The 18,172-nt window shown below is 44.0% G+C and overlaps 1 protein-coding gene across 3 annotated transcripts in view; it reads left to right on the forward strand.

The window, feature by feature from the left end:
* Positions 1-18,172, forward strand: part of MAP7D2 (MAP7 domain containing 2) — a 101,695-nt gene that overhangs the window by 70,284 nt on the left and 13,239 nt on the right. For all 3 annotated transcript variants that reach the window (XM_069463338.1, XM_069463339.1, XM_069463341.1), the window contains 4 exons: positions 1,239-1,363; positions 17,029-17,263; positions 17,321-17,357; positions 17,979-18,111. In XM_069463338.1, the coding sequence (XP_069319439.1) occupies positions 1,239-1,363; positions 17,029-17,263; positions 17,321-17,357; positions 17,979-18,111 (530 nt within the window). The remainder of the gene's footprint in view (positions 1-1,238; positions 1,364-17,028; positions 17,264-17,320; positions 17,358-17,978; positions 18,112-18,172) is intronic.

The raw sequence follows: 18,172 nt of genomic DNA on the forward strand, positions 1-18,172 counted from the left end.
GAAACCGAGAGTGACTTAGCTGGGCGGTTCTGCTACAGGGCCTTTCATGAGGGTGCGGTCAAGATGGTGGACACGGCTGCATCGTCTGAAAGCTTGGCTGGGCCTCTTAGACAGCCCACTTGTGGCTGTTGGCGGGAGGCCTCAGCCCCTCACTGTGTGGGCCTGTCCATAAGGCTGCTTGAGTGTCCAAATGTGGCAGCTGGCTTCCCCCAAAGCAAGGGATCCAAGAGAGAGTGCAAGGGGGAAGCTGCCATGCCTTTCACGCCCAACCTGTCACTTCTGCCATATACTGTTCACTAAAAGTCACTCAGATCAACCCACTCAATGGGAGGGAAGAATTAAGCTTCACCTATTGAAGGGAGGGAGTAGTATGAAATAATGTGTGCACTTACTTTAAAACTGCCACATGACTATACTATTGGGCATTTTGTAAGACCATGTTTTCTTTTCAAATCCGTTGTGGCCCTGAGGTTTTTAATAGATAAATGCATGTTTCAGGCTCTATAGGGTAGATTACTGTAGGAGGGGCTTGACGGATGTGGGTGTGGGGGCCATAGGAGGATTTACTGCAGGAAAGTGTGAGCACCTTCTGTGGGCTCAGCACTGGAGTCCATTCTCTTCTGCCTTCTGTCAGGGGAGGTGGTGGGGAAGACGTAGAGGACCGGGTTGGGTTGCTGTCCCCACAATACCATGTGTACCGTCAGGGTCCATAGCCCACTGTCTTGGATGTTATAACCACATCGCACCCACTTGTAACTTTCTGTAGTGATTTTACATCTTTGTACTCTTTCCACTTCCCATATGTCCAGGACCATAGTATGATTCTGTTGTTAGTTCTTTGCAAGATAACAAGGAGAACAAAATCTCTGCAATTTGAGGCTGAAAATTATTTAAACCTATTATGTAATTAATTTATTTAGAGATGGGGGTCTCACTATGTTGCCCAGGCTGATCTCCATCTACCTCCTGGGGTCAGGCGATCCTCCCACCTCAGCCTCCCGAGTAGTTGGGGTTACAGGTACATGCCACTGTGCCCGGCATTACTGGGTAACCTCAATGTGATGAGCTCATAGTGCCTCCCTGCAAAGACTTCCATCATGTGAAGCATCATAGCTTCATTATCAATCCCTCTAAAAGAAAGCTGTGCATTGTTTTATCTGGGGTATGATTTTTAGAAACTGGGTGGGGGGGTAGTGCCAGTCATGGGCTGTGGCTATCCTGTTCTGTGTCCCCTACAGACGGAGAAGAAGAGGGGGCAGCGAGTGACAACTTCCACTCCCACTGGTGGCCTTGGATCCCCTCTGAGAAGATGCGAGTTTTCCGGAAGCATTTCCAAGAGGTCATCTTCTCCCGTGCTACCCAAGTAAGCATCCCTCCCCTTTGCCAGACAGTCTGACAATTTAGAGTCAGTTTGGTGGGGCTTTGTACCATCCGGCGTTATGGCTCCTGTTGTCCCATGAGGCGTGGCCAGCCAGAAAAGGCGAGCATGAGAAATGCTGGCCTTTGAGTTACCTGTCTTGACTCTCTGTGTATCTTCTGGGCAAATGATGGGCCATTAAGGGGTTTATTCCCTGGTGAATACGCAACTCTTACTTACCAAGGTGATGCATTCAGCATTTTATCTTTAAATCTGTGAATTCCATTCTGCTTTTCTGGCATTCTCCTTCTTTCTCCTTTGATTGTATCTGGATTGAAGTGATTCCATTGTGCTTGGGCTCCCGCTCACATGCTGCCCCCTCCCCTCAACCTCGTTTTCTGTCTCTTTAACAGACAGTAATAACTTGTCAGCCATGATCAGCAGTATGTTTTTTTTAATGAAGCAAATGTGTAATTTACACACACATACAATGGTTTTTTAGAGACAGGGTCTTGCTTTGTTTCCCAGGCTGGAATACAGTGACTGTTCACAGGTGTGATCATAGTGCACTGCAGCCTCACCCTCCTGGGCTCAAGCGATCCTCCTGCCTCAGCCTCCCAAGTAGCTGGGACTACATGCATGTGCCACCATGCCTGGCTAATTTTTCTATTTTTTGTTTTTTGTAGAGATGAGGTCTCACTATGTTGTTCAATTATCAAATGCTTTTCCAGCATCAATTGAAATAATCATATGGTTTTTGTCCTTTGTTCTGTTGATATGATGTATCACATTTATTTACATGTGTTGAACCATCCTCGAATCCCTGGACAAATTCCACTTGATCATAACAAATGATTTATGTGTTGTTGAATTCTGTTTGCTAGTATTTGGTTGAGGATTTTTACATCCTATGTTCATCAGCAATTTTGGGCTATAGTTTTCTTTTTTTGTTGTTGTTGTTGTGTCTTTGTCTGATTTTGTTATCAGTACAATATAGGCCTCATAGAATGAGTTTGGGAGTATCCCCTTCTTCGTGATTTTTTAGAATAGTTTAAGTAGGATTGGTATCAGTTCTTTGAATGCTTTGTAGAATTCAGCAGTGAAGCCATCAGGTCTTGGACTTTTCTTTGATGGGAGACTTTTTTTAATTACTACTTCTACCTTGTTACTTGTTACTGTTTTATTCAGGTTTTGGATTTCTTCCTGGTTCAATCTTGGTAGGTTGTATCTGTCTAGGAATTTTTCCATTTCTTCTACATTTTCCAATTTCTTGGCATGTTGTTGCTCATAGTAGTCTCTAACGATTCTTTAAATTTCTGCAGTTTCAGTTGAAATGTCTCGTTTTTAATCTCTGATTTCGTTTATTTGGCTCTTCTCTTTTTTTTCTTAGGATGAATAAAGGTGTGTCAGTTTTATTTATCTTTTCAAAAGCAAACTTTTTATTTCATTGATCTTTTGTATTTTTTGTTTCAATTTCATTTATTTCTGCTCCAGTTGTTATTATTTATTTTCTTCTAATTTGAGGTTTGATTTGCTCTTGTTTTTCTAGTTCTTTGAGATGCATCATTAGGTGGTTTACTTGAAGCTTTTCTGCCCTTTTGATGTAGGCATTTATTGCTATAAACTGTCCTCTTATTACCGTTTTTGCTGTATCCCATAGGTTTTGATATGCTGTATTTTTATTTTCATTTGTTGTGAGAAATATTTTAATTTCCTTTTTAAGCTCTTCACTGACCCACTGGTCACTCAGGAGCATATTGTTTAATTTCCATGTGTTTGTATAGTTTCCAGTGTTCCTCTTGTTATTCATTTCTAGTTTTATTCCATTGTGGTCAGAGAAAATACTTGATAGAATTTCAATTTTTTTTTTAATTTTTAAAGACTTGTTTTGTGGCCTGACGTATGGTCTATCTTTGAGAATGATCCATGAGCTGAGGAGAAGAATGTGTATTCTGCAGCTGTTGGATGAAACATTCTGTAAATATCTATTAGGTCCATTTGGTCTAGAGTGTAGATTAAGTCCAATGTTTCTTTGTTGATTTTCTGTCTGGATGATCTGTCCAATGCTGAAAGTGGAAAGTTGACGTCTCCAGCAATTATTGTATTGGAGTCTATCTCTCTCTTTAGCTCTGATAGTATTTGCTTTATATATCTTGGTTGCTCCAGTGTTGGGTGCATATATATTTAGAAATATTATATCCTCTTGCTGAATTGACTCTTTAATCATTATATAATGACTTTGTTTGTCTGTTTTTACAGTTTTGTTCTTAAAGTCAATTTTATCTGATGTAAGTATAACTACTCCTGCTCTTTTCTGGTTTCCATTTGCATGGAATATCTTTTCCCAACTCTTTATTTTCAGTCTATATTTGTCTTTGTAGGTGAAGTGGGCTTCTTATAGACAACATATCATTGGGTCTTGTTTTTTTTATCCATTCAGCCCCTCTGTGTCTTTTGATTGGAGAGTTTAGTCGATTCACATTCGGTGTTATTATTGATAGGTAAGGACTCACTGCTGCCATTTTATTATTTGATTCCTGGTTGTTTTGTGGTCCTCTCTTCCTTCCTTCCTTCCTGTCTTCCTTTGTTAAAAGTGATTTTTCTCTGGTACTGTGTTTTAATATCTTACCTTTTACTTTTTGTGTATCTGTTGTACATGAAGTTACCATGAGGCTTTCAAAAAACATTCTATAGCCAATTATTTTAAACATATGACAATTCTGCCTATAAACAAACAAGCAAAGAGAAATATAACAGAAATTCTATACTCTAACTGCTCCCCCCTCCATTTTTTAACGTTTTGTTGTTTACATCTGTATCTTTTTATACTGTCTCTCAAAAACTTGTTATACTTATGTTTGATAGGTTTATCTTTTAGTCTTCTTACTCAAGATATAAATGGTTTATACACTGCAATTACAGCAATAGAATATTCTATATTTGTGTCCTTACTGTTACCAGTGAGTTGTATACCTTCACATGTTTTCTTATTGTTCATTAATGTCCTTTCCTTTCAGATTGAAGAACTCCTTTTAGCATTTCTTGTAGGACAGGTCTGGTGTTGATGAAATCCCTCAGCTTTTGTCTGTCTGGGAAAGTCTTTATTCTTCCTTCATGTTTGAAGGATATTTTCGTCAGGATATGATATTTTAAGGTTAAGGTTTTTTTCCTTCAGCACTTTGTGTCATGCCACCCTCTCCTGGCCTGTAAGGTTTCCGCTGAGAAGTCTGCTGACAGATGTATTTGGAGCTCCTTTATATGTTATTTTTTTCTTGCTTCCCTTAGGACCTTTTCTTTATCCATGACCTTTGGGAGCTTGATTATTATTAAACGCCTTGAGGTAGTCTTGTTTGGGTTAAATCTGCTTGGTGTTCTGTGACCTTCTTGTACCTGAATAATTGATATATTTCTCTAGGTTTGGGAAGTTCTCTGTTATTATTTCTTTTTTTTTTAATTTCAGAAGATTATGGGGGTACAAATGTTTAGGTTACATATATTTCCTTTGCATCACCCGAGTCAGAGCTACAAGCATATCCATCCCCTAGAAAGTGCACACTGTACCCATTAGGTGTGAATATACGCATCTCCTCCTCCCCGCTCCCACCTGCCTGACACCCAGTGAATGTTACTTCCATATGTGCATGCAAGTGTTGATCAATTAGTGCCAATTTAATGGTGAGTTCATGTGGTGTTTGTTTTTCCATTCTGTGATACTTCACTTTGAAGAATGGGCTCTGACTCCATCCAGGATAATACAAAGGGTATTAGTTCACCATTGTTTTTTATGGCTGAGTAGTACTCCATGGTATATATATACCACATTATTAATCCACAGAACTAAAAGTAGAGCTACCATTTGATCCAAAAATCCCACTACTAGGTATTTCCCAAAGGAAAAAAAAAAAGACATTCTATTATAAAGACATCTGCATTTGAATGTTGTCATTTCTTTGAATAAACTTTCTACCCCAGTCTCTCTCTGCCTCTTCTTTAGGGCCAATAACTCTTAGATTTTCCCTTTTGAGGCTGTTTTCTAGGTGTGCTTCATTCTTTTTTATTCTGTTTTCTTTTTGTCTCTTGTGACTATTGATTTTCAAGTAGCCTGTGTTCAAGTTCACTAATTCTTTCTTCTACTTGGTCATTTCTCCTGTTGAGAGACTCTGAAGTATTTCTCAGTTTGTTAATTGAATTCTTCAGTTCCAGAATTTCTGCTTGATTTTTTTAATTATTTCAATCTCTTTGTTAAATTTCTCTGATAGGCTTTAACAATGGGGGTAGAAAAGACAGTCTTACATTGCCTTACACCACCCCTCCCCAATCTAGATGCCATTAGGAACATTTGTGATTCATGGGATGAAGTCAAAATATCAACATTAACAGGAGTTTGGAAGAAGTGGATTCCAACCTTCATGGATCACTGAGGGGTTCAAGACTTCAGTGGAGGTTAGTCACTCCAGATGTGGTGGAAATAGCAAGAGAACTAGAATTGGAAGTGAAGTCCGAAGATGTGACTGAATTGCTCTAATCTCTTGATCAAACTTGAACAGATGAGGAGTTGCTTCTTATGAGCAAAGAAAGTGGTTTCTTGAGATGGAACCTGCTCCTGGTGAAGATGCTGTGAATGTTGTTGAAATGACAACAAAGGATTTAGAATATTATATAAACGTAGTTGATAAAGCAGTGTCAGGGTTTGAGAGGATTGACTCCAATTTTGAAAGAAGTTCGACTGTGGGTAAAATGCTATCAAACAGCATTCATGCTATAGGGAAATCTTTCATGAAAGGAAGAATCAATAAATGTGGCAAATTTCATTATTGTATTATTTTAAGAAATGGCCACAGCTGCCCTAATCTTCAGCAAACACCATCCCGATCAGTCAGCAGCCATCAGCATCAAGGCAAGACCCTCCACCAGCAAAAATATGACTCCCTGAAGGTTCAAATGATTATTAACATGTTTGAAATCAAGTATTTTTTAATTAAGGACATAGTTTTTAAAAGACAATGCTATTGCATACTTAATATACTACGGTATATCATAAACATGGTTTTTACGTGCACTGGGAAACCAAAAAACTCACATGACTTGCTTTATTGCAATATTTGCTTTATTGTGGTGGTCTGGAACCAAACCTGCAACATCTCTGAAGTATGCCTGTAGATTCTTGGAAGCAAGCTCACAGTTGGCTCTCTGCTATTTCTTTAAAGTTGAAAATCCTGAAGGAGATTGTGTTTCTCGAACTGTTTTGTATTTTAAAGGACATATCATCTGAGTTTTATAAAAGCTCTCCCTGACCAAAGAGACTTGAATAAAATCCCAGACTTTTTTTATGCAGTTCAGTTTCAAGAAAAAAAATTTAATTTCCACTCCATCTAAAACAGTAATAGGCACACAGTAGGTGCTTTAGATATTTGCACAATGAATGAATGCAAGTCACTATGCCTAATGCCTCTGAGAATCCCCAAATGATTGAGAACAGTCCCTGCTTAAAGGAACCTCCAGGGAGATGGGATGGCGCTGTGTACACAGTTGAGCACTGCAGAGGCCTGCATCCAACAAGCTGCCCAGCTGCTCTCATCCCTCAGGACTCAGCTCAGCCGTCACCTTCTCTAGAGCCAGCCAGAACTGAATTCGCCCCCTTCTCTGTGTTCACATAGCATCATATGCAGGCTTCTCTCATTCACTCACTTAACAGATACCTACAGAGCACCTAGCATGTGTCCAGTGCTGTTTGCAGGGCTGAGAATGCAGTGATGATTGTAGCAAAAGTCCCTGTTCTCATGGAGCTTACATGACAGTGGACAGCATGCATAATACGAGGTGGCGATAAGCACTATAAAGGAAAGTTAAACCAGGTCAGATGACAGAGTGGTGGAGGGGAGGAGCTAGATAAGGTGTTCAGGAAAGGCTTCTCTGACAAGGTGGTGTTTGAGCAGAGCACGGCATGGGGTGAGGGCATAGGCCATGCTGATCTGTGCCTCATTGCACTGTGCTAGCACTTTACGTTCACTTAGCAGTCCCCCTGCTATACTGCCCTGAAGGTGAGGACTGTCTGGATTTATTATTGCACAGTAGGTCCTCGATATATATCTGTCTTAGTCTGTTCGGGCTGCTGTAACAAAATAGCACATACCAGGTGGCTTATAAACAGCAGAAATGTATTTCTTATAGGCAGGGAGGCTGTGAAGTCCAAGATCAAGAGACCAGCAGATTTAGCATGTGGTGAGGGCCCGCTTCCTGGTTCGTAGACAAACATCTTCTCGACATGTCCTCTTCACAAGGTGGAAGGGACGAGAGAGCTCTCTGGGGTCTCTTTCATAAGGGCACAAATTGCATTTAGGAGGGCTCTGACCTCATGAGTTAATCACACCAAGGCCCCCATCTCCTAATATCAGCACCTTGGAGGTTAGGGTTTCAACATAGAAATTTTGAGGTGACACGAACATTCAGATGTGGCATTACCTGTGGGATGCAGGTAAGAAGGGAAGGAGAACCTGGAGGGCAGGGGTGGAGCCGCCTAACAGACTTGGAAATGCCAAGACCAAACCTGCCCGGAAGCTCTGGCCCTTTGCCGCCTCTTTCCTTCTTGACCATTCATCAACTTATTCTCCTGCACATCCCTTCCTGAAACGTTCTCTTTCCTGGGCTATTTTTCTTGAGGAATTTTTAAAGGATAAAGGATCCTGGCTGCTATTTTGTGCAGCAGGGTGTTCCTGACACTTCAGCAAAGAGAAATTACTGGAATGTTAATGGAATGGCCTTTATTTTCAGAGTATAATATGTGTCGTCTCTGATGCAGGCAGGAAAAATACTCAGCTCTTAACACAGCAGGGCTTCCATGTATGTATACTATCAGAACTACTAGAATCATCTCTGTAAGAGAGGTGTCCCGGTGATAGGAGTTGCTCCAGGACCTCTAAATCAGTATTAGCAAGTTGAGAGGTCTAAGGAAAAGCAACTGTTTCTTGATTTTACAATGCTCACAAAGAAAAATATTTTCTCTCCTTGAGTGAACCACACTGTGTATGAACCAGGTCTGAGAAACATGGGAACTCAAGCAAAGCACAGTGAATTCTGAAAATCTAACCAAATTTTACAGCAGTAAAAAAAAAAAAATATGGATCGTAGCTACCCACAACCACATGGGTGGATGTCAGGAGCATGGAAAAAGCAAGTTGTAGAAGAATGTCAACAGTATGATTCCATTTATATTGAGTTCCCAGATGTGCAAACCTAAACAATATATTTTTAAGAATATAAATGTGGTAAAATGATTTTTAGAAAAAGTGGGAAAATGGAAACTCTAAAATTTGGGGTGATGATTGCCTCTGACTGAGGAGGGAAAGGGATTGGAGGGGCACACAGGAGATTCTGTCATAATGGTAATGTCTTTCTTTTGAATTAGGTGGTGAGTGTGTGCATTTGTTTTATCATTCCTTATACCTTACACATTTTATACACGTTCTTTTGCATACTCAAGTTTGGAGAAAGGCAATAAAAAAGAAACACTTGATTTTTAAAATGGTATCACATACAAAAGAAATCCCAACCAAACTGACATTTTTGACATTCCCTCTGTGCAAACCAAGTGTGTGATTTTTAAAGCACACTGAGAATGATGTGGCTTTGAAAGGGGGCTTAGTTAGCCCCTTTGAACTCCAATCCAGAAGCCCAGACAGGTCATGTGATTAATGATCCCTTTTCCTGTGACCTCCTAAGCTCTGACAGTGCATTGTTCTCCTCCCTGATCTCAGATAAATTAAGCCACTGTTGGGTGGCTGTGCATATCAATACCATCGCTCTTTTAAACGTTCAAGTTTATTTTCATTGTTTGCTTTGTCAGGTACTTGCTTGGGTTTTAAAAAACTAGATTCAGCAACACTCTGAAAGACACAGATAAAGCATAGCTTTCTTCCTGTAACCCAGAGAGAAGAAATCAAGTGTGGCCAAGCGGATTTACCCAGCCTATCCCTGTCTCTAAGTGTTGATGCTGCCTGTATTCCCAGTTCTTCAATGTGAAATATCCTCTAATGGGTTTATATTTTTAGAAATACATTCTAAATCAGTTTGGTCATTATAATAGGTAATGTTTCAGTTATCTGTTGCTGCTATAACAACCCCATCACCAAAATTTAGTAGCTTAAAACAATAATTTATTCTCACAGTTCTGTGACTTCGGCTTACCAAGAGGTTCTCTCTTGGGGTCTTTAATGCAGTTGCTCTGTGGGTTGGCTTGGGTTCACAGGTGTTTCTCACCCAGGGTCTTCCCTGCCATTGTGGTCCATTGTTGGCTGAGGCTGCAGTTATCTAAGGGCTGAGCTGGAGGTCCAAGATAGGCCATTCACTTGGCTGGCAGTTGTTGCTGGCTGTTGGTTGGGAGCTCTGCTAGGGCTGTCAATCAGAGTGTCTAACTGTAGCCTCTCCATATGGTTAGGGCATGGTGGCGGAGTGCCAATAGGCAATGGCTCTAAGAGTGAGCATCTCCTGGGGCAAGAAGCAGAAGCTACCAGGCCAGTTAAGGACTATGCCCTGAACTGGCACTGCATTACTTCTCTGCTGTATTTTTTCTTTTTTCTTTCTTTTTTTTTTTTGTCAATGATGTCGCACTATATCGCCCAGGCTGGTCTCGAACTCCTGAGCTCAAGCGATCCTCCCACCACAGCCTCCTGAGTAGCTGGGACAAGGCACCATGCCTGACCTTCTCTGCTGTATTTTATAGGTCAAAGCAGTCTGGCCAACCCAGATTCAGTGGGATGGAGAAAAAAACTCAAAAGGTCATGTGGGGCCAGGTACAGTGGCTCACACCTGTAATCCTAGCACTCTGGGAGGCCAAGGCAGGAGGATTGCTTGAGTTCAGGAGTTTGAGACCAGCCTGAGTAAGAGTGAGACTCCGTCTCTATTAAAAATAGAAAAATTAGATGGGCTTCGTGGCATGCACCTGTAGTCCCAGCTACTTGGGAGGCTGAGGCAGGAGGATCGCTTGAATCCAGCCAGGAGTTGGGGGTTGCAGTGAGCTATGATGACACCACTCCACTGCCCCCTGTCCAGGTGACAGAGCAAGACTGTCTAAAAAAAAAAAAAAAAAAAAAAAAAAAAGAACATGTGGGATGGGAAATATTGTTTTGGCCATCTTTGGAAAATGCAATGTTTCAAAAATAATCATTTCCAGAGATAGCTCATAGCTGAGACCAGTTTTGTATTAGGGACCTAGTTTAATTTCACTTTGTTATGCACTGGAAACAAAACAGATATTCCACATGTGGAAAAAAATAGGATGAAATTGTCTGGATGGCTCACAATAAGTACCTCCCACTTTGCTCTGAATCACAGGCCCAATAGGAAACAGCTGGCCCATTCCTTTAGTGGCTGAGGACATTTAATGGCTCCTTGCCGGGCACCGTTCCCATAGGCTTGTCTGGTAGGTAGTGGAGTGGTCATCTCCTCCCACAGATGGGCACCGGCGGCTGATCAGGGCTTCCTGTGAGGGCAGTGTAACTGTTGTTTTCACCACCACCATCATTCTCCAGTAGGCTTTTACATTCTTATCTGAAATTTTCTTGAAGAAGATAACTGAAAATGTTAAGTGATACCCGCTCCTTGGAGTTACACTTACATACTCACCCAGTCCATACTCCTGTATTTTTCCAGTCTTATCAGAGGATAATTGGAGTTTAGACCATTGTTTAAGCCTTTTTATTTTGAAATCATTTCAACCTTACGAAAGAATTGCAAGACTAGAACAAAGACCGCTTATGCACCTGTCATCCTGTGTTCAAGTTTACCCACGTTTGCTTCATCATTGCCGTCCTCCGTCACTCTCATTCACAGTCACCCTTCACAGACGCGTGCACACGCACGCACGCGGATTTCTCCCAGGGCCATCTGAGAGTAAGTTGCAGGCATCATGCCCCTTTACCTCTAAAAACGAAGACATTCTTTGACATAACCACAGTACAATTGTGACAATCAGAAAATATAACTGACATGATACTGTTATTTAATTTATAGTATATATGCAACTTTTGCCAGTTGTCCCAATAGCATTTTTTTCCTGGTTCAGGGTCCAACCCAGGGTCCCACACTGTTGTCTCATCTCCTTAGTCCACTTTAACCTGGAAAAGTTCCTCAGCCTTTCTTTTTCATGACCCTGACTTTTTTTTTTTTTTTTTTTTGGGTGGAGACGGGGCCTCACCATGTTGCTGAGGCTGATCTCAAACTCCTGGGCTCAAGTAATCCTCCTGCCCTGGCCTCCTAAAGGGTGAGATTGTAAATGTGAGCCACTGCGCCGAGCCAACCCTGACATTTTTAAAAGAGTATAAGCCAGTTATTTTGAGACTGTCCTTCAATTTGGGCTGGCCTGATGTGTCTTCCTGATTAGATTCAGGTTGTGCATTATGGGCAGGACCCCCATGGTGGGAGTGTTGGGTTCTTCTCAGTGCCTTGTATCAGGAAACTGTGGTGTCAGTGTGTTTCAGTACTGGTGATGCTAACTTTGGTCACTAGGTTAGGGTGCTGTCCACATGTTTCTCTGGGGTAAAACTGCTTCTTTTGTCTTTGAAGTAATAAACCTTTCAGAAGGTTGGCTGAGCTGTGCTGACGAGGCCACAGAGCCCTCCCATCCACTGGGTGGGCCGTGTTCACTGTGCCTGGAGTCAAGTGGTTTGGGAGAAAATAGAGCTAGCTTCCAGGATGTGGAGGAAAAAAGTCCTCTGGGCTTCTCCTTTGCAGTCAGTTCACGTTCAGAAGCATAACAACCCTCCCCTGAGAGTTATTCTTGCCACTCTACTTACAGAGGTGTTTGTTCATATTTGCCGCCTGTCATGGAACAGAGAAGGTTATATCATCCTCTTACGCTCCAGGAAGGCCTAGTTTTACCCTCCCAGACAAACCTTGTGAATCCCCCTTGTTATATTTCTTATTAAACCTTAAAAAATGAAAGTAGAAGAGCTAAAAAAGTGAGACAAAGAGCAAATGACTTGGGTGCCAGCCCTGGCTCTCTCGTCTATTTACATCTCTTCAGGAAAGGCTGTTTAAGCTCTTAGGACTTTGGTTTTCTTATCTAAAGTATGAATAATAGCAATTTCCTACCTACCTTGCTGTGGTGATCAAATGGACCCTTATTAAATAGATGAGAAGGTACTTCAAGATAAAGCTCCGTCTAAGCAAGTGAGTTCCTCTGATTAATTCATGTTTCATTTCTTTCATCAGCCAAGATACCTATTTCCAGGAAATTGAAAAACAGATAGCTTTGCCAGGCAGACTCCGTTTGGCTCGTGGAAGTGTGAGGGGGGCTGGCCAGAGAGCCCTGAGGCCTGCCAGGCCAGTGTCGCCTTGTTCCGGACGCCCGTGCTGAGTGGCTCTTGCAGGGCGGCTGGCAGGGCACAGAGTCCATGTAAAGCAAGTAGCAAGGCAGGATGAACAGGAAATGCAACAGATCTGTAGGTAAAATTGGGAACTTCTAAGGTTTTTTTTTCTGTGATTTGGTCACTCACTGTTAGAAAGAAACCTACAGCTTGCCTACACTTCTCTCATTTGAAGGTCATGTTTGTGCATACTGTGTGTGCATGTGTGTGTTTTCTAATTTACTGTGTTCGTTCATTGGGCAGGGGCTGGGGTATGGGAGTGTAAACAGACCTCTTAATGACTTTTTTCCCCAAATAATCTACCCTTAACTTCTCAGGTAGAAGTTATTTTTACATGTGTGCTCTTGGGTAATTGGTCTAGTTTTATTTAGAACAGAACCGCACAGTCTGGGGTGTGAACTGAACCAGGGGACCATCCTGCTAAAGCAGGTTGAAGCAGGGCTGTTTAGGGCTGTGCCGACTTGAGGCTGTCGGAACCTCCCGCACCCAGGCCAGTCCGGCCTTTTCTCCCTAGGATTGTAATCCTGTCCCTCGCATTTCCATTTACTTCAACGGATCTGACAGAACTGTCAGGCTCCAGCCATACTCACTGAGAGTGTGACTTCGTCATGCTCCATTCTCTTCTGCTAGAGCCATTTAAACCAGACACAGGGCACATTGGAATTCAGATGCTGGCTTTATAGCTGCTGAGGCTACAGCCAGTTCGGGCCTCTTACCTGCTCCCACCAGTCCAGCCCCAGGGACCCTCATGGTGGGAGTCATGTCTGTAGAAGAGCTCCTCCTGTGTTTACCCATTCATGGGCAGAAGTACCAGCACACTGCATGGACCCCTGGGGCACAGCCCACCTCTCCCAGGCAGGCCCCAGGGAAGAACGAGGATGGGCAGGGCTGTGTGTGTGTGTCTGCCACCTTTGCTCGGTCTCACCAACCAGAGAAATCAGATGTCACTCTGTGGGGAGGAGGGTGAGTGCAAGGAAGAAGAGCAGAAGGCTTTGTCTTTTGTCGGCCCTTCCAAAGCCAGAAATTCCTCTTTAATGCGTCAAGGCAGGAATGCTTATGGGAGGAGAAAACGTTTTTGGCTGTATCATCTCCCATAAGATAGCAGTCTTTCTTTCTTGTGGCCTCTCGCCAAATCCCAGATCCATCCCCTGCCTCTCTACTGTCGTTGGACCAAAGGCGCTCATAGCATTCTCATGATATTCCAGGGAGTAAGTAACGTGTTTTGATCTTGGCAAGGCAGTAGACTGAGTCTCTCGAGACACCCTCATGGTAGTTACAGCAAAATGGGTGATGAGTTTACAGCTGTGGGTGCCGCTCACCTCAGCAGGTCACTGTTAGCTTGAGGGGGCGCACAGGGGCAGGACACAACACAGGATCTTCCTGGTTAACGGTGTTATTACAGCCCGAGGTGACAGCGTGAAAGGAAGGTATGCCCAAGCAAAAGATCTCCTGCTATATGTTTGTACAGATTATTTGAACCTAAACACAAGTTTTTGCAGCTCATTGGCAAACCATGCTCAATGGAGCGCTGTCTGAGTGAGCAAGCAGCACGTGATGGTCTCCCCTGGTACGGCTCATCCTCCTGGTTTTGGTTCATTCTTGTCTGTGAGGATTACTATTTAATCAAAACCCATATCTAACAGCTATTCAGTGCTTACGCTATACCAGTTCTCAAAAGAACATCTTGGGGTCTTGGTGACCCCAAACTCAGACTTAGCCGCTGTTGCAACACAGGCAGTAGAGCAGAGTTGTGAGGAGGGAGTCAGGTAGTCATGGGTTCAAAGTCCGGCTCTGGCATGTAGTTAACTGTGGGATGTCATTTAGCCTCTCTAAGCCTGGTTTCCTCATCTGTAAAGTGACCATAATAATGGCACCCGTGTCATCCCGTTCGAACGCATATGTGTATGTACACACTTGGTAGCACGGTGGCTGGTGGACAGACAGCACTCAGTAAACACGGACACAGCTGTGGAGGGTGTTCATGGAGGTCTGAGCTCCAGATGGCCCTGGCCCGACTCTGTCAGAACACAGAGGGACTCACGTGCTGAGTCGTAGCGGCACTCACATGTTACCTGTCCAGCTAAGGCTCTCAAGAGCCTGCAGGCGCGTGTCAGGGTCACCGTGGGCATTGGATGCTGCCCCTCCAAGCAGAGCAGCTGCGCTCTCATCTACTATATACAGATTGTGTGTCTCTCTCTCACATCTCAGAGACTCTCGCTTGAGGGGGATCTTGTCCCTGAGAAGACATTTGGCAATCTCTGCAGACATTTTTTGGTTATCACAACCCAGGGAGGGGAGCAGATTGCCACCGGCATCTCGTGCTGGAGCCCACGGGCACTGCTGCTCATCCCACGGTGCCTGGGACGGCCCTCCCAACGAAGAGCGATACAGCCCCAGACGTCAGTAATGCTGTGTCGTGGAAGCCTGCCACGCACGCCTGTGTGTATGCTGGGGCAGGGGAATTCTGTGCATGGTTTTTATTTGATAAAAGAGTCTAGGAAAAAATTAGAAAACCAGGGTTATATAGTAAATCTGGAAAGAACTACCTGATGGCTGAGCATTCTTAAAAACTGCGTCCCTTAGGACTGGTGGGAGAACCTGAGCGTGGGGGCCTGAGCCAGGGGAGCCCAAGAGCAGAGGGGAGAACAGCCTGCAGAGAGTCAAAGCACTGCCCACGTGGATGGGATGTCTCGGATTCTGGGTTGCTCCAGGCCTCACAGGATGGGGACACAGGGAAGTCTCTTTATCCAGTATGAAGAGATCCTTTCTGGGGTTAGGGCTGTTCTCCTGGGAAGTCAGACTGCTGTGGGAGGGGTGGACAGCTTGCTATGAAATCGTGATCCGGTCTGACTTGACACCATTAAAATGGTTGATGCAGAAATAACTGGATTTTAGAAATTCAGATCATGTTAAAGACATATTCATTATATCAAGTTTTTACCTGCTCACCCCTACTGTGTGACCCTCCATCTGGCACTGACTGAGGGAAGGTGTTCTCCTGGGCACCAGGAGCCAGCCTTTTAACATAACGTCATTGGAAGACTGGCCTATGTCTCATCCAGTCCACATACCACTTGAGGGTTATTCTCTAGTTTGTGACCAAGTTTAATACTGATCTTATCACCGGGATCTGACTAGGCAACCCTTTAAGCCTTTGGTGAGAAAATGACTTTAAATATTAGGTTGAGTTGCTATTTTTATTGCTGTTTCTATAGATCAAAAACAGATAATTAGCAATTCTATATGGTTCAACCTGCTACAGGATTGAAAGTGACAATTTGTAATTTATATGTACAGATTATTTTATATCCTTCCTAGAGGAACTCTGTACAGGTGCCTGCATCCCTGTGCAAACCTCTGAAGAAACTTGGCATCTCAAGCTAAGTTATTACCCACGTCCCCAACCACCAGCACTGACCAAGAGCCGAGCCTAGGCTGGCGCACCTATAAAGGACCTTTTCCCAGAAGACATAATACAAGTGCCCAAATGTTAGCAAAGTGGTATTTCCCTGGATGGCATAGCCTCACCTTTTGCCTCTGCCCATTAGGGAGGAAAGATATTCTTTTAAACCTGAGAACCTCCAAAAGACACCCCCTGTCCCCATCTCTTGCTGACGTTGTTCTTTAGCATTTAAAAAGGAACCGGGAGCCTTGAAGACATTATGCTAAGTGAAATAAACCCTATGCAAAAGGACAAATACTGTGTGATTACACTTACATGAGGTACCGGAATAGGCAGATTCATAGAGACTGAGAGCAGAAGGATGGCTGCCAGGGGCTGTGGGGAGGGAGAATCGGGGAGTTCGTGTTTAATGGAGGTGGATAGTGGGGATGGTTGCCCAACACTGTGAATGTACTTAATGCCACTGAACTATACACTTAAAAATGGTTAAAATGCTCAATTTTATGTTATGTGTATTTTATCACAATTCTTTTTAAAAGGAGCCAGCTTGTTCATTACCATATGCTGAAGCCACATCCAACCCCGATGTTCACCTAAAAAGAGGGTTTGGGAAAATGCCTAACACTCCATCTTGACATTGTCTTCAAACCTAAGTGAGATTAGCACATGGTGTCACCAGCTGGGCTTCTCAAAATACCTCCCCTTCCACCAGGGCCATCTTATAGATATCACATGTGCCTGTTAGAGTGAGAGTACTTTAATGACTTTTGAGTGTGTGCTGAGCCCTCTGTTTGATCATCTGGAAGGATAAAATTGTTCAACGCTTTGGAACCAGTTGTCTTAGGAACAGAGAGTTCTGTGTGCAGGCCCAGTAATCATTTTATGGCATGTTTTTGGTTTCCCAGGACACCTTCGAAAGCGTATCCACCGTCTCCAAAGACGACAAAGCCACCGTACCCAGGGTCTCCTGTGAAGTACCGCGTTCCTGCCCTTCCCGGACAAGAAACACCCAAGAAGAAAGCAGAGAAAGAGAAGAGCAACAAGGAAAGGGAAGGTGCCTTGGCTCAGCAGGCTGCTGGGCCACCCGGAGAGGATGTCCCAGAGAAGCACGTGGCAGACAAACACGCCAGCGAGAAGCACGTGGCAGACAAACACGCCAGCGAGAAGCACGTGGCAGACAAACACGCCAGCGAGAAGCACGCTGCCGCAGCAGGGAAGGCCGAGAACAGCGCAGGTAGACGAGACCCGTTTGTCAGCGCTGCCACCGGGCCTTGGCTTTCCCACAGTGGTTCTCCCTGTGACCGGGTCCACATGCCATTCATTCCCTCCTATTTGGGGGAGGGAGAGGAATTTTTCCCTGAGGACAACTTCATCTCCTTGCACAGCTTTCTCAGGCTTGTGCGTTGCTCCCGAGTCCTTGCCCCGGTGTCCTGAGGGTCCCCTGGAGAAGACCTAGGGTGACTCCACTCGTGGCTGTGGAAGCACATGGGGTGCAGAGTAAGACAGGCTGCGTCCAGCCAGCATCTGCACTTCCCACAGAGAGGGTCTTCCTTTAGTCCTCCACGCTTCTGTGATGCAGTGAGTTCACCCAGGTGCTAGCTGCTGTGGGGCGCGCTAGTGACTCTGTCTCTCCTCCTCGCCTTTCCACTGCCCTCCACTGTGCAATGTGTCCAGGGTCACAGCTGGCCTGTCGCCACTTCTCTTGCTCCATGGCTGATCGTGCTAGCACTGGCAGTGTTTCCCGTCACCACGCTGGGCTGGATTTTTCGTTTCCGTGTGGCAGCTGCTGTGTGAGTGGAATCATTCTGTTTGTTTCCCTTGATCTTTTCCTCTTGCCGCCTCTCCTCTGGTGCAGCCTTGGGGAAGCCCACAGCAGGCACAACTGACGCAGGAGAGGCGGCAAAGATCCTGGCTGAAAAGAGAAGACAGGCCCGGCTGCAGAAGGAGCAGGAAGAGCAAGAACGACTGGAGAAAGAAGAGCGAGACAGGTACGTGGCACTCACAGTTTCGGTATGATCTCATGTAAAGATTGTGTTGGAAAGAGTAACT

This window comes from Eulemur rufifrons, chromosome 30, assembly GCF_041146395.1.
Source record: "Eulemur rufifrons isolate Redbay chromosome 30, OSU_ERuf_1, whole genome shotgun sequence".
Classification (NCBI taxonomy): domain Eukaryota; kingdom Metazoa; phylum Chordata; class Mammalia; order Primates; family Lemuridae; genus Eulemur; species Eulemur rufifrons.